The sequence below is a fragment of the Cygnus atratus genome, chromosome 1 (assembly GCF_013377495.2).
Source record: "Cygnus atratus isolate AKBS03 ecotype Queensland, Australia chromosome 1, CAtr_DNAZoo_HiC_assembly, whole genome shotgun sequence".
NCBI lineage: Eukaryota > Metazoa > Chordata > Aves > Anseriformes > Anatidae > Cygnus > Cygnus atratus.
Window position 1 is genome coordinate 205,322,701 of NC_066362.1, and position 16,842 is coordinate 205,339,542.

A 16,842-nucleotide genomic window follows, 5' to 3' on the forward strand; every position below is an offset into this window, starting at 1 on the left:
TGAAAGCTGCTCTCACCTCCTTCAGGCAGGTGCTTATTAGAAATTTTTATAGTTGAATGGAGCTGTATATTTTTGCGATTTACACACAATATCTGTCTAATGCCAGACAAATCCCATTTAGCAAACCTTGCTCAGCTCAAGTTATCAGTATTGTCCATTACAGCAAAGGGTGTTAATCCTGTGGAAGAGTCTGTCATCCTCCATGGCTTACAAGCAGCCTTTCCATTTTGACCAGGGGTGTGGAAAAGGAGATTTCCATTTGAGCTACGCCGTGGAAGTGGGAGGTTACTCGTTGTACTAGTAATTATTCCACATTAGGGGATAATGGGGCTTAATTCTGAGCTCTAGGTTCATCTTCTGGATTGGAAACGTTGCAATGGAAAAATGATTCGGTAGCTTTCAGTGCTTTTGCTGCTAGTATGCAGTTGGACTCGGAGCCAAATAGCTTACGTGGAGAGCAGCGGTGGTGTGTTTAACTTGTGTTTTAATATATTTTCTTTATGATGCATCTAGTCATTTCCTCCGGAACACAGATTTCCTACAGGAAACCCGCTTATATGGGCTTTGGGTATGCTTTAATATAAAAGGCCTTTATTTTCCCCACCCTGTTTAGCATGCTTTGACTCTGCTCGCTCCTTTGACTTCTGCACTTGAAGCTGTGCTGTGCTGTGTGAGCTCGAGTGGAATGGGAGCCAAGGCTGCTCCATACCACGCCGGGAAAAGGAGCCTGCACCGGCATCTGCAGCAGCAGGCTTGCTCGTTCAGGCATGTAGCAGGGGGCTGGGAGATGGCATTTCTGGAGAGGAGGAAAGAAAGGGGATGATTTGTGGGCTGAGAACTTCTAAAATATGCTCCTCTTGGTTCCTTCTGTCTCAGCTTGGATTTTTTTAATTTTTTTTATATGGATGCAGTTTATTTCTCGTGGGGTGTTAACGCTGTTAGAGGCTGCTACAGAGGGATGGGAAGAGCCATAGCTGGGCTCTGCAGCCTCCTGAAGCTGGAGCTGCTTGGGCGCAGGTAAGGTGAGCTCATCATGGACTGCAGGTATTTGGGCATGGATTGTGCAACACTTATTGTTTGCCGCTGCCAGTTGTTCACGAAACAACCAAAGCGAAGTTGAACCAGGGCAATTTAAGATGGCGTTGCCTCTCTGCAGTGCTGGATTTGAGCCTAATCCAGCGGAAAGGGCTTGACCTGCCTGGATGCTACTGAAACCTTCCCTGTGTCTGGGTTACTGTAACAGCGGTCACGCATGGGTCCAGCCCGTGGAGGCTGGCGAGGGCTGCACCTTGATTATTTAAAGCAGAACAAAAATCAGCTTCTTTCCCTTGAGTGAAAGGAGAACTCTGCTCTGTTGCTAGGAATCGAGCGGTTATAATTAGTCTGCTCTTCCTCCGAAGCCTATCTGTGTGGTGCGATGGGTTGGCACGTATAGGTGCCCAGGAGGAGGTTTTGCAGATCTCCTGCCCCAAAGCAGTGCCCACTGTGGTCCCGATGCTGTTCTTCTGCAAAACACAGCCTGGGGGATCTCACCGGCAGCTCTTGCATTTAGCCCAAACAAATGGGGTTGCATTAAAGAGCGGTATTTAAAAGGACCCTCCTGCCTTTTGGCTTTTAACATTCCAAGCTGGGGACTCCTCCAGCATTCTTGTTGAGTTGTAACTGGTCCATTATCCTTTATGTCTAGTGCTATGGAAATGGGGCTGGCAGGGGAGCAAGTCTGCAACCAGTAGTTGGCCCTGGGCCATGAGAGTGTCTCCTCCTGCCCCCTTCTCATCCCCACCCACTGGGGTTGCAGGAGTGGATACATTCCCTTCTAAATGTGTAATTTTTTAAAAGTGATTTAATTATTGCTTTATTTGATTTAGTGTTTTCATCAGCGTCTTTGGGTGCTGGCAGCAGCTGCAGGGCTCTCACAGGTGAATTCTAGAGACAGAGGAGCAAGCAGTGTTGTTTTCTAATTCTTTATTAATTACAACTTTGCTAAAACCTGGTTTTCTCCTTATTTAGGAATTATTCACGTGTAAATGTTGGGTCTGGGCTGATGCACTGATGGCCCTTGACTTTTTGTTTAATTGGTGCACTTGCACAGCACTCAGATGTGCAGTAGCTGGTGGGGGGTCAGCTAGATGCTCCAGTTACTGTTTTTTTTTTTATTATTATTATTTTATTTTTTTCCAACCATCTCTAAATGTGACAATCAGTCTGCCCTCCCCTGGGATGTGTGTCTGGCTGCTGCCCATTTCTGTGGCAGCGTGTGTCCCAGATCCCACCCGCTGTCTGCTGGAGGATGTGGACACGTGTCCTGCCTCCTTTCCAGGTGGAACATGCTTGGGGTGCCTTTCTTTCAATGCAAGACTGTGCTCGAGACTGCAGCTTAATCCCACGTGAAGTAAAAAAGAAAAAAAAATATGAATGAATGTCTTTTCATCCTGTGTTAAAACCCAGCTGGTAAACGGTGCCGTTAATTTTCTGCTGGGATTTGTGTGAAAGCGTGACACACGGGGAGGGAATCTCTGCTGCTTGCAATGTGTTTGAACAAAGCAGGGGCCGGCCCCTGCTCCTTTCGACTGTGACAGTGCAAGGAGGAAGGAGATTTTAACTGTGTGCACAAGAAGTCTCCAGCCACGGAGTGAAAGGATACAGGGACGTTGGTGCAGAGGTAAAATGCTTACTCTGGTTAGGATCAACTCAATTAAAGGTAGTCTTTTACCTTTTTTTATGGTCAAGACTTTTTTTCCTCACTCACAACAACAAAAAAACAGCATTTCAGAAAAATGTGAGATTTCTTTCTGGTAGTAGGCAGAGTTGGGGGGAAAAAAAGTTGCTGATCATATCCCTTCCCCCTCTCTTGTTTAATATAGTTTATTTGTCTGGAAGTTGCAGTGAGTAACTTACAGCTACTGTCTTGCCAGACTGCATGAATTATAGATGGCTCTTTTATGAGTTTTTGTGTTGACTCCAGCAATTAGTATGCGTTGGACATAGTTATCTTTATGGCATCTACTGTAGCGTAGGTTTCAGCTCCTGTGACTTTTTAATTACTTTCTGTTTTAGCAATCAGTCACTTGCCTGTCTTGCTAAAGGAATGCAAAGAAAACACAACTGACTAGATAGAAACTTGCAGTTCACCGTGGAGCACCAGGTTTGAAGTGAGCTGGTTTACCAGAGGGAAAAATGGCATAAATAAAGGATCTTTGTTCTCATTTTTTGTTTCTTTTGTATGTACTACATGCAGTAGTGCCACAAGGCTTCACATATATCGGGGTCCCACTCTGCTTCATGAACAGCTGAGGAGCCTGGGCCTATGGTTACAGGCAAGTTAGAGGCAGAAAGTACATGATTTGGAGGCTTATCTACTTCATGCTGATGAGCAGACTTGATCAGATCTGCACACATGCGCGTACTCTGAACTTTTGAACGCTGCTGCTGGCACCTTGGGTGTTGCCTTCTGTTCCAGGAACGCCGCTTGCCCCGTCTTGAAGTGCTGAGCGGTTTCCTGAGTCTCTTGTCTCCTTGTGTGTGGTTGTCTGTCACTTCAGCCCGTCTGCAGAAGTGTTTCGTAGATGTGAAAAGGGAGTTTGTCAGCTCTGCTGTTTGGCTCTGTCGAGGCTGGGGTAAGCAAATGGGCGTCAGAAGCTGATGGAGAGATCATAAGGCCATGATAACTTGGCTCATGGTAGTCCTAGTTTGCAGTATGTAATAACTTTCATTTGCTTGAGTACTGTGTGCTGAAACAATTGGGGCTTCTGACTTTGAGTACTTCTGAATAGCTGCAGAAATCCTAGTGCTGTCTGTGTGGTTTGGTTTGACTACAGGTATTTGAATATATAGTAGACTATAATTGTGTCTGCATTACAGAGCACTCCCTCATCTGCCTGTAGTTGAAAAGTTCACATGCTGTTTAATTGTTCCCATTGTTCCTTTATAGCCATGCCACCGAAACCTAACATGAATTTCTCAAGGATTATAGCACGGTCACGCTGGTGTGAAGAAGGAAGGAAGCTCGATCCGGTGACGCTTTGCATTCCTGTTATGATGGATCGTGAGGCGCGGGGTGACTCACGTCAGCACCGCTGCTCTAAAGCTAGGCCGCCTGCTGAATTTTAGCAGGGCCTTTACACGAGGGGAGTTGTTAAACTGCTGCTTATGTGTGAGTTGGTAGGAGGTTATTTTAGGGAGAAAAGAATTTGCACAGTCAACTAGGCTGTGGTGAGGGAAATGGCTGCCATCTTAGTAGGCTCCATCAGTGCTGCAAGGCCCTGCAGAGCTGAGTGGGATCCTGTCAGGGCAGGGCTTTATCCAAAAACTTTGAAGTTCACAAAATTTTAAAGTATAACAAAGCTGACTAGCTGTCTTTGGGGGTAAACTGTATCTCCATATCACAGTGGGAGGACTCATGTAAGCAGATTCTTTTTTTTTTTTTTCCCCTTCATTTAAATACATTGTGGAAAAAAAGTTTTTGGGAACCCTCTAGGATAGTACTGCTTATTGCGAGGAATGACTGCTGTAGAGCCAGGCTCTTAATTTTGTGGCTTGAAGGATTTCTCCCACCCACTATCTCCAAACAGCTTAAATACCTCTTATAACGCATAACGTAAGGCTTTGATGACGAGACTTCTGGGGACTCGAGCCATGGAGAAGGAAGGAGAGGCTGTACTGTAGACTTTGCCCACATGAAAGCTGCAGTTATCAAATAGGCATAAACAAGTATTGTCCATTAAAATATGTAACTTCTCGGTAGTTAGTTTCTCATTCCGGGAATAATGCAATGTAAACAAAAGCTTGTACTGCCAGTGTTTCCAGCCCTGAGGTGAAACAGTAAATCACTTGTGCTCCATCCTTTCTGACAGAGGGGTTTTGAAAAACTTATACTAAAGAAACTGAAAGCAGATGTCCCTGGGGTTTTGCACTGGTGGAGCTGGGAAGAAGGATGCTTGACATCCTGACGTTTTTCTTAGGTTTTCGTGGTCTTTTTTTTTTTTTTCCCGTATGTTCTCTTTTTCCTTCCCCCAGTGCTGCACCAACTTCTGCCTGTTATCTGGGGATTTTCCCTCCTCCTCTCACTTCTTTTTCTCCAGCCTAGAGCCACTTGCTCTTATGTTCTGTTCTGTCTACCATCCTTCTGTGGCTGCCAAATTTGCCAGTTGGGTTTTAGTTTAGACTTTTTTTCCCCTGCTTAGATGGGGAGAACAGTCCCTTGCCCGCTGCATGCTGTCAGTCCACCTGTCACTTATTTCTGCTTAGTTTTATGCTGGAGAATGGCATGAGGCTGAAGCATGAGCGATGGGAGATGCACAGGGCACATGTCAGAGCACGCCCAGACAAATGTACGGCAAATTTCCCCGACCCCAGCCCTCCCAAATGCCAAAACTGCCCCACTGTTAAAATGAATACCCCAAATGCCAGTCTGTAATTTAAAATTCCATTGCCCAATTTGGTTGAGATGGGAATTTGGTGGGGATAGGATCAAACTTAAAAAGCCCTCTGTGTCTGAGGGCTTCTCCAAAGTGGTCTGTGCGTCACTGCCAGCCCTTCTGTTTAAGAGTGCTTGCAAAGAAACCATGAACCAAATATGCGAAGAAGGAGGATCTTGCAGACCAACCTTGCTTTCTGGAGGGTCTAACTTGTTGCTCGTGAGTGCCTTCTGTGGTCAGTATTTGCTTTTCTTGACTCCATGCAGCAGGGGGAATTGGAGAAAAGCATGCCCTGGGGCCAAATCTTGCCAGTTAGGCTGAACATCAGCAGCTTAACCAAAGAAGACTGAAGACTCACTGGGTTTAGGACCCTGGTGTGGGTTTGGGATCTGTTTGAAGTGTGACCCAGGGTATTAAAATCCACTTCAGTGCGGTTCCTCCGAGTCCATCCTGTGGCAAAGCAGCTCCCTGGAAGCTGGCAGCGGTTTCAGCTTTGTAACCCAATTTCTCTCTCGCAGAGAACAAACCACTTCTGACTTTCTGCCACCACATAATTCTCCCTGAGCGAACATCTTCCCTTATTGCATGTGAGATTCAGAAAGCTGGTGAGCTGCTTTTCCACCCAAACAAAATTGTTTCTGCTTTGGTTTTTGTCCTTTGGTTAACTCCCAACTTTCTTTTGAGAGCACAATGCAAGCGAATTTCAGCTTCCAGAAGGATCCCACTGCAGCCAGGCTGCGTCTGAAGTAATGCTGATCTCATTTGGGTGGAACAAGCTAGTTGTTGCCGAATAATCTATTACCCAGTTCGAAAGCTTCCGTCTTTAAATCCGCACAGCGGGGATTATTTACTTAAGGATTAATGTGTATGTTGAGGATCTAGTTTTGTTTGACCCTTCCAACAGAACAAAATGCAGTCAGCTTTCTGGCTGCTTGAATTGTGCTTGTAGTGGCAGAAAAGCCAGGGCCAGCTTGGGACCAGTGCTGTGTTGGAGAAGACGAGGATGCAGCTCTGCTCCTTCCTGGCCATCTCCCTCTGGAGCAGTTGAGCTGATTTTTAGTGATGGAGCCTGAGCGGCGGCATCAAAGCTCTTCGACTGCAGACGTCAATCTCTCCGCATCGTGTTACTGCCTGTGCTGGGGGCTGATGCAAACCCGTTGACGTAGATTTTGGTGGAATTAGTATGGATCAGAGAGGTCTTAGCTCGGCAACTGGTTGGCTTCTCTCTAGTATCGCTGCTCTTTGCTACCTTTATTTACTGCTCTTCTTCCCCACCCTCACCCCATACTTCTGCTCCATGGGGTTGGCTGTGTCCTGAAACAAGCTTTTTATGGTAATAACTGGAACACTTGAATATAGTCTTGTTAACAGAAATAATTTGGAGCTTGAGTAGAATTTGTTGTGCTGACATTTGGTTTGTGTTGTTGTAAGGTTTCAGCTTTGGTTGAAAATACCTTTTTTTTCTTTTTTGATAAAATGTGATTCTAGTTTGCAAACAAAAAGCCCACTCTTTCTTGTCTTTCTCCTTTTCCTAGTGACAGCCTCTACGCCTGAAGATGTCCAACAATGGAGTTGAAACAGAAGACAAACCGCCTGCTCCTCCGATGAGAAACACCAGCACCATGATTGGATCGGGAAGCAAAGACACTGGGACTTTAAACCATGGCTCAAAACCTTTGCCTCCCAACCCAGAAGAAAAGAAAAAGAGGGACCGATTTTACCGATCTATTTTACCGGGAGATAAAAGTACAGTATTTTGTCTTTTTTTATAAACCTCTGTTTTTTTTTTTTTTTTTTTTTTTCAGACCTTAGTTAAAAGCCTAGTGCTTAACAATGGTTTAGAAGATAGTTTATGCTTGTTTCTTGCACTGCCATCTTGGTCATTTTGGGGTACATAAAATGCTGGCTGTAGATCTGATTTCTTAATGATTAATCCTGCCACGATTAATCCATTCTTAATCTTTTTTTTTTTCTCTTAAATTATGAGACTAGCATCCTGAAAGGTGGCACTAGCTCTGCCTCCTCCCACCATGACTTGTCCTTAATGATCTTGAAAATCATAGAAACATTGGTACCAGTTACAAGTTGGTCAGTCAAAGCTGGAACTGGCAGTTCCTTTGGTGGTGAAGGGGAAGTTTTTTTGCTTGTTTGTTATTTTAAACAGCAAATAATTTGAGTCAAGCATGACTAACAGACCGTCTCCTGCCAGGCCTGTCATATGTTACTGCACGGTCTGCTGTGAAAAGCTTACAGTCAAAGGTGTAACTTCTCATTTATTCTAGAGTTTGGGTCAAGCATTGTCTATTTGCTGTTACGAATAATTTGTCACTGCAAATTCTTGCACGTTTCTTGTGAACGGAAGGAATTTTCTGCCATTATAGAGACTGTAACAGATGGAAATAGAGATAGGAGCTGTGAACTGTATGTGAAATTCTAATTTTCAATGATCAGGATAATTTAAATACTCTCATGAATCTTGAAGTAATGTAAGGAAAAGATCTCTCTTCTAATATCTGCTGGTTTCTTTTTATATCTGACCTATTTTTTGGAGTTCCTCTTTCTAAATCAGCTTCTTGTACTGTCTGTGTTGCAGCAGTATCCAGACACTGGATAACTAAAGTTTAAATATCTGCAAATTCCTGGCCTTCAGGAGAGAAGCTGCCTTTTTAACTTTTGTTTTAGCAAAAAGGCTGATTGGAGTGATGCTTCCATTAAGTCAAATAACAGAGATGTAGGTTCTGGGAGAGCTTGGATTGTTTTGCAGACATGGAGGTTTAGATTGTGCAGCCCATGAATTCAATATTAAAAGTTTGCAGGCTATCAGTTAGAACTTGCCATTATGTGTAGTAATCCTAAAGAGCTGCAGGATTTTTGTGTTGGCTTGCTTAAAAGAGTGTTTTAAAAAATACTTCTAGGCTTGACAGTTGCAGAAAGCAAAGAAATAGATTGAAATGTGCAAGATTAAAAGAAATGCTGCATAAAATGCTAGTTTGAACTGGATTTTAAATGAGAGCTGCAAAAGTGAACAGCTCAGGTAAAGCAACAGACAGTGATATTAAGATTTAAGCCTGTTTTTACTGAAGATTGGCCAATGTGGCAGATGCTTCGAGACACGAGAGATTTTTGTTTAGCCAAGCCCAGCAGAGCCTTCTGTTGCAATACACCTGCCCAGACTGGAGTGGCTGCTTCTGTCCTCTAATTCCTGTCGAGCAAAAACTAACCTTAACATCATCACCTTCAGTTTGGATTGGTTGATTTTCATCTTAGGAATGTTTTTCTAATCTCGTGACGACAAGTAAATTCCCAAGGCCTCCTGCTGCTTAACTGTTAGTAAAATTCCCAGGTGTTCAGACACTGCCTTTGGCTTGTGTCTGAATCGAGTGTGCTTTGTTGGCTTGGCTGGACCAAAAGGAGAGTTGGTTTCTATTCTGAGTACTGTAATTCTGGGGGGTCCATGACCTCTGGTGGGGTTGCAAAGAACCTGCAAAGATCTGAAACGCTCAGCAGTTAATTTCACCAGCGAATGTGGCCTTGGGCTTTTACACTCTATCCGGAAAGCTGCTGAAGTGATGCTGCCAGTCCTTTTGAAGAAGTGGTAGGTCTTTGAACAGGGAACAGCACTGGAGGTCTGGCTTGATGATAGGAGTTTTTTAGTCCTGTGTAGGACCTCGACAGCGTTGAAGTGGTGCTGCCAGCAGGGCTTTGGTGTCTGCGCCTGCAGGACCCTCTTCAGTGGCTGGGGAGAGATGGCACCTATGATATGATAATGACTAATGATAATGACTAACTATGATAATTTGTGGGCAGGGAAGGTGGGGAGGGGGTTGTGCTTTATGTGAAGGCACAGCTCAAATCTGTGGAGTGGAGCAGACAGACCCGTTGAGGGCTTGTGGGCCTGGGTCAAAGGGGAGGCCAATGAGGGGAGACATCTTGAGGGCATCTGCTACAGGTTGCTGAGTGAAGAAGAGCAGCTGTAACTGGAGGAGGTTTGGAAAGCACCTTTTACATCGCACTACACCTGAGCATGAACAAGACTGGGGTGTAAAGTACCCATGGGGCTTAAATGCTGGCCCTTATGAACTTCTCTTGAGCTATGTCGCCTTGCTAGGCTGCTTCGGAGCATCATGTTCTGCCTGCAGAAGGTAGGGTGCTGTTTGTAGTTCTGATTTCCTCTGTCCCAGCCTAACCCCCAAATCTGGCATTTAAAAAGCAAGTTGGCTGTAATACCAGGGGGTCCTCTCCGTCTGGAAGCAGAGCTCCCATGACTTCTTGCTTTCAGCTGGAGTCGTGAGCATGAGAGCCTTCTTGGGTTTGGGACTCATCCATGACCTACTTGGGGGGAGAAACCGGGCTTTGGCTTGCATGTGGCACATTTTGCTCCCCTGAGGTTTGCTGAGCTCAGCTGCCGATTCACGCAGAGGCAGGATGTTAACCACGAGGTAACACGGTGCAGCGCTTGGGAGCCCTTTCTGTGGTGATTGCGCTGCTGCGGATGTGTGGTATCCTGCCTCTGAGACGGGGCAGCACTTCCCTACCGCTGAAGGATACTTTTCTCGTCTCGGCATGCTCCAGGATGGGCTCATGGGCTTTACCGTGGCATATCGTGCTTTCTGGGTGCAGCTCAAGTTGCCAGAGCATCGTGATGAAACGCTATGGGCAGCTCTTGTAACAGCATCAGATGTTTGAGGTTTTGACTGAGAAGATGGTAAGATGTGGCGGGGGATAAAGCACTCGGTGGTAGGTAGGCCTTCCTAAGCAGATACAAGTTCTCTTTTATTTTAGTTAAGAATCTTCAGGGCTTTTTGACTCACTGCAGGGATAATATAATCACTGTCGAGGAGATTAAGTGTTTAGTAAGATGGGGAGTGCCCGTCTCTTTAGTTCTTTTTAGCTCATACCTCCATGACATAAATATCTGCTCCAAAAAGCAATTATGTTGCTAATGTCTGAATACATTTAGGCTTCTAGATCTGTTAGATTTTGGATCAAAAGCTTCTGAAGTTTATTGTCTCCTGAGAATCCTGGGGGATTCACACCAGTTCATGTTCACATGATGCTCTAGTTCAGTCCGGGCACTGTAAAACCTTGAATGTGGCACCCAGGCATATCCCAAAAAGTACACAGAAGAATTATGGTTTCACCCACTGTAATGTTATAGCTGAGGCAAGGTGATTTTAGCCAAGAGTTTGGGCTGTAGTCTCCTGTTCTGAGTAAGTTTGGGGTCAGCACTCATCTCAATTTGCTGGCTGAATGGGTTTCGTTGGGATTTGGAGGTACGTTGGGGTGCTCAGGAAGTCCAAATGTCGAAACCGAGACACTAAGTATGTTGACTTCTGGATTGCAAGTTCGTGGCCTTTAGTTATTTTATATTTTCTAAGGGATTATGCTGCAGTCTATGGGGAGATGTGGCAGTTGTCCTGGGCAGTGTGGTGCTAATACGGCTGCCCTCTTCCCCCTCGCCTGCGTTGCACGCTTCTGGGCTGGAGCTGTCACCTTGCTCTTTGGCTTGGGGCAAGGGACTAACCCTGTAGACGGGACTATACAATGCTGTGCTTCTGCTGGTTCTCTCTGCATCCCTTTTCCTCTCGCATGCAGCGTTTTCCATATACCTGCTGGATGCAGCTGCTCAGTCCTTCCTTGGCAGGCCTCTGTGCTGCAGGTACGTGCCATCTGCTAGCCAGCAGCTGCTTCTGGCTCCTAGCTCCCATTTCCGATGGCTCCTCCAGCAATTCAGCTTTCTCTCCTCCTTCCCCTTGGCAAGTCTGTTGCTCTTTTGTGATTCAGCTTCCCCTATCCCCTTTGTTCGAAAGGGGGATCGAAACCAATCTGTTCCTTCTGCGTGTCCCCAGCTGAGCATTTGATCCTTTTCTTTCTCCAGAATTGCTCTGTGCTACACTAACTCTGTAATGACGCCCTGTAACGGTGCCAGAGCGCTGGAGAAAACAGGATTTGGTCCTTTGAGGGAAGTGCTGACCATCTCCACACAGCTCTTCTCCGGCAGCATCTTAAATAATTGCAGTATTGAGCGTCAGCCTCCCAGGCTCCTGAAATGCCTGAGGTTTGGTGTTCATATCCCCAAAAGCGCACTGGGGAACGTCAGCCACGAAACAAATTCTGTCTGGCTTCAGATCCAACAGGTAACAGCTGGGAAACGCAAGTGCTTTAGTCACCTTCTCCTGGCTTTGCTTACTTTATACTGCAAACAGCGGCAAATCTGGGGTTCTTCCTTAAACTGATCTCCATTTCTTGAGTACAGTAAATATTGAAAGGAAGGTGGCGTCTTTAATATGTCATGAATATGGATAAACTTAATTCGAGACATAATACTCTTGTTTGAAGATCTGACTTTAATATTCGTGGGGTGCATCTGCTTTGTTTCCTCTCCTGCTTCTTTATGAGTTCTGCTCCCCACCTGCCAGATTCTGCCCTCTCCCTGCTGTGTGTTCAAACCTCGTTATAGAAACCACATTTAGTTCGGTTTGTGAGCAGGAAAACAGAAATGGTTTTGCTTGTATAAGGCTGTGTAGTGGAAGCACATTATATTTGATGTTCTTCATGGACCCTGTTTTGAGGCCGTAGGAAGAGAGGAGCAATATTTTGTCCCTAATATGAAAGGTGAGTAAGTTTAGCCAGCACTTTTTTTTAATAATCTTTTCATATTTTGCATAAAAACGAAGAATAAAAAAAAAATAAAACGTCCAGAACTGCGTGGCTTCCAGTTACTGCCTTTGTGCTTTTGACTCTGACATACCAAAGTTTGCCTGGATATTTTCGGTAAATAGCTCTTGTGCTATTGAGTCTAGAACTGCTGGCTGATACTTAACAAAAACTGATATTTTGGATACATTATACGCTTGTCCTGTGTTGTAGGACTCTGATTGTTATTGCCCCTGAATATAACTGCTCTGTATTGAGTTAACAAAGTTTTGTAACTTGCTGTTCTGCCTCAGATCGAAATCCCGTGACTAGCAAAAGCAGGGGGTGGTTGTGTAGGTAAATTAGAAGCTGTCAGGGAGATCATAATTCTTGATGGATTGATGGATTGTTTTTGTTGCTGTCTCTTCCAGCCAATAAAAAGAAAGAGAAAGAACGGCCAGAGATCTCCCTCCCTTCCGACTTTGAACACACAATTCACGTGGGGTTTGATGCAGTCACGGGAGAATTCACAGTAAGTGATTTGGAGGAAAAGAGAGCTGTGCGGTTTGGCTTATTGCTGGGAGGAGCCAGGACCTATTAATCTTTTATACGGTAATGCTGGAAAGGCTATTACCATCATCTAGTTTGATCTACATCTGTAGAGGCAGCCCGCTAATTCCTGCTGAGAGACTGCTTGTCAAGCTTGGCACATCCCAGGAGTCCAGCCTGCCAGCAGACTTTGCCTTTCCTGTTTTTTGGCTGATGCGGACAGCAAAATATGGTATATCTCTCCTCCCTCCCCCTCCCTTCCTCTTCTGGAGCTGGATTAGGTCTACAGCATAGTCTGTGTCCTCCAAATGGAGCTCTGAGAGCTCCCCTTTAGGACACACACAACTGTGCGTACCTGTTTGTGCCAGAACGTGCATGTGTTGTCCTAAGGCTAAATGGCAGAAACTTTTATGCCTTTTTTTTTTATTGACATGCAAAATAGAAGGAAGACAGAGCTGTATTTCGTCACACTCTTCTTAATTTGATTGCAAGATGGGATTTAATAGCAGAGGCAGTTGTTCACAGGCAAGCTATTTTGGCTGTGTGTAATATAGATATATTTTGAAGGCATTTTGCTCTCCTAGACTGAATTGTGTCTACAGTTGTGTTTTGCACGTCAGCTTCTAGACTTGCCCGAGTTAACCTGGATGTGCCAGTGAGGCATCACCTCGGGGTGGTGTATCCAGCAACCCTTTAGAACAGCGAGGGTAACTTTATTGGTAGAGGACCCTGTCACTTACCACTGTGTTGACACAAACACTTGTTCTTGCTGCTGCTGAAAGTCCCAAGCCAGGCTGTACTCCAAATGTATTTATTTTGTGGTTGAAATGATGTCCCTGTAATGAAATTATGAGCTCTGTATGCCAGGTTAACGTCTGTGCTGTCCCAGTTCTGGTTACAACATACACCAAACCTCTATTACCAAAGAACGCTAGCGCTACACGAAGGCCCAAATGAATTTTGCTTGCCCATTGTACGAGATGCTTTGCGCTGTACATTACTTCTGTAGTCTTTCTTGGATGCGTGTAAATATGTATATGTTTGTGCATAAAGATTTTCTTGCTGGAGACTCTACCTGAGCTGCACCATCGGGTCTGCTCCTTTCTGTCTTTTTGAAACCTGCTGTTTCTCTTCCTCTTCTCTCTTCTTTCCTCCCCATTTCCTTTTCAGTATCGAGTAACCCCAGGAAGAGGGTGACAGAAGTGCTGCAGCAGGTACGTGTGCTGTGAAGCACGGTAGGCTGCCGGTGGGCTAACGAGGTGCCTGTCCCCACAGGGAATGCCGGAGCAGTGGGCGCGCTTACTGCAGACTTCCAACATCACCAAGCTGGAGCAGAAGAAGAACCCCCAGGCGGTGCTGGACGTGCTGGAGTTTTACAACTCCAAGAAGACCTCTAGCAGCCAGAAGTACATGAGTTTCACAGGTATGTGGTGATCATCTTACATGGCTGCTTTGTCCAGCTTTCCATTAGTCACTGTATAGGGGGATTTCTTTTGTTTAATCAACAAATAGGTCTGTCTTTTCATGGAAAATGTGAGTGAAATTCTCTGGCTGCCCAAAAACTCGTCTCCCTTTAAAATGCTGTTCTGTTAATGCTGATGCCCAGCTGAGCTGTAAAAGAGGAGGTCAGTGAACAGGGTGAATCCCAAAACGTGTAGGTTTTCTAAGGCCCGCATCTGGAAGGCAGAACCTGGATTGTTGACGTTGGATTCCCTGGATGAAAATCCCTGGAGAAAACAGGCAGCTAAACTCTGTAGGAACTTCAGTTTTTGGCTGGCTGTGAGTGTTGCTTTGTGGGTGCGAGTTTCTCCTCTCCTGTGTGCTGTGATTGAGGAATACCGCTCAGCTGCTAGGTGCTTGATAACTGCTGGCCAGATTCCTCTATACATCCCAGCTGCCAAGATTTTATGCCTTCTTTGTATGGATTACCTGCCTACTGGAGAATTCCTGCAGCCGTCATTCCTTTTCCCTTTCAATTAATTCTAACTCCTTCCCTTTCTAAACCTCAAGCCCTGCTTTGGTTCTTTAAAGGGGATAGTGCCGTGTCACCAGAACAGGTAGTGCTTAGGAAGACTCCAGGCAGGGATAAAAGCACAGTTCTGCCACATACGTGCGTGGATAGCCAAACAAGAAGCCCACCAGTGGATTCCTGGGGTCCTTGCTTGCTATTGCAGGACGTTTTGGTGGCTGGGTCTGAACCTCTCGCAGGTCTCAGGCTAGTGCCTCAGCTGGTGATTTAGCACAGCAGATTTTCCAAGTCAACTGAAAATGTTTTTTGCACGTGGATAGGTGACATTATCCATTCCCAGGTGTTGCTCAGGGAAATCCCAGCTTCCTGCAGCAGGGATTTGAGGCCCCTGCACTTGTCTACAGAAGTTTGTAACCCCTACTCCCTTTTCTGCCAAGCGTGAGCTTGGTCTGGGGAGTTCCTTTGCACCTTACTTCCTCCACAAAAGTGCCTGTGGGTGCAGGGACACTGAATGAGATCCAGCTTAAAGGTCTCTCTAGGAGAACAGCCCCAAAATGGTGGAAACCTTGGAAAACAGCTGCCTGTTCTCTTAAATGGATTTTAAATAGTTAATCTTGTTTCTGGGCTAGTCTTCCTGAGAGATGCTACAAGCCATGATTCTCATTGCCATATCCCAAGATAAGGAATGAGGGATAGGGTGGTCATGAGAGACTTGAGACATCCTTTTACAAATGTGCTGTGAGTGCAGGAGGAATCTGGAGGCATTTAATGACAAGTCCTAACAGAAGGAGCTTCCTAAGAGGCCCTTGTTTCTTGTCAGCTTGAACACAAACTTTCCTCCACTGCTGTTGTAACCTTGCAGGAAAACCCTGTGTCTGCCTGGGTTACAGCACTGATCCTTCAGTCCCAAAGGGTCACTGTGCCTCATGCCCTTTTCTTTTGATAGAAAATGATGCCTCTCTTGGGGCCTGATTTTTTTTCTCAGGATGTTTGGAGAGCACCTTGCAGCTTGGGCATCACGTGGAAGGATTGCCTGTGGCTTTGATCCCAGCATCTTCTTAACACTGGGCAGAGGCACAATGGATGCTTGTGGAATTTTAGGTTTAAAAAAAAAATTAATAAAAAACTGGCCATGGAGTTTAGTCTCTGCCTGGAAAGGAGAAGATCGGATTTCTGCCCAAATGAAAAATTCCTTCCCTTGTCTGTTGTCTGCATCTTACCTGAGTGTCGGGCTTGCTTGTTAAGTTTGTTCTGTCAAATTCTGTTGTGTTTTTTTTTTTCACCTGGGGTTAGGAGTCTAGTTACATCTACTGCCTGTGTAGATCATGGAGAAAGAGATATTCCCCAAGAGGAGTATCTACTTCTTTTTCTGTTCTCTGTAAAAAAAAAAAAAAAAAAAAAAAAAGAATCTATGGCAGTTGCCCTTTCCAAAGTGCTTCAAATTATGCAAGATGATGCCTGGACTTGGGAGGAGCCATTTTTCCTGCCCCTTCCAAAAGGAGCTTGTCCCTTTTTCCTCTCCCCAGTGCTACTGCATTTACAGTTCGTTTATAACTGCATTAGTGTGTCTCTCTTTCAGATAAATTGGCGGAGGATTACAATTCATCAAATACGCTGGTAAGCCTTCATATCATCCCTTGCATGAGACTTTAAAACTTGCATAGAATATTCTTAGCTACACATAAACTTTTAGTTTGCTTAGTGTTTTAAGATCATCTTAAAATCTGAACTATATGTATCTATATGGAGAGTACATTTATAAAAACAGGTAAATTATCCTCAAAGGGCATGCTGCTTGCACATTTTTTCATTAACAGCGGGAGAGTCAAGTAGAAATTAAGAGGCTTTATTAGTGAAATAGTAAATTGAAATTAGTGAATTAAAGACTGGAAATAATGTTATTTTTATAGAAAATGATCTGTTTCTTTGGGGTGTGGTAATCTAGAAAATCATAAACACTTTGCTTTCAGGTTTTATATGGCTCTATAAACATCTGTGATCTAGCACAGTTTAATTACTAACCTGCGAGGTTTGATTGAAGCACTGTTGATTAACCAACCTAATCTCAGCAGAAAAGGAAATCAAATGTTCTCCTGTCTGCTTGACCTTTACTCTGTCCTCACCAGGACAGGCACCGCTCCTGTTGACTTTGCTAGGAGACAGAGCTGAAAAGCTCTGTAATGTTTGTGTATGTCTGCGAGAGAGAGAGAATAAACAAAACTTTCTATTTTAGGTGATTCGTAAAACCCCCCAATTCCCTCATCTCTTACT

General features: G+C 44.9%; 1 protein-coding gene across 8 annotated transcripts in view; it reads left to right on the plus strand.

The window, feature by feature from the left end:
• The window catches only part of PAK1 (p21 (RAC1) activated kinase 1), a 74,039-nt gene that overhangs the window by 31,715 nt on the left and 25,482 nt on the right, over window positions 1-16,842 (plus strand). For 7 of the 8 annotated variants that reach the window (XM_035560418.2, XM_035560423.2, XM_035560421.2 and 4 more), the window contains 4 exons: window positions 6,953-7,163; window positions 12,485-12,585; window positions 13,878-14,025; window positions 16,151-16,188. In XM_035560418.2, coding sequence (XP_035416311.1) covers window positions 6,974-7,163; window positions 12,485-12,585; window positions 13,878-14,025; window positions 16,151-16,188 — 477 coding nt within the window. In that variant the 5' untranslated portion in view covers window positions 6,953-6,973. Of the gene's footprint in view, window positions 1-4,133; window positions 4,154-6,952; window positions 7,164-12,484; window positions 12,586-13,877; window positions 14,026-16,150; window positions 16,189-16,842 lie in introns of those variants that run through there. The other variant, XM_035560424.2, reaches the window with a different exon arrangement.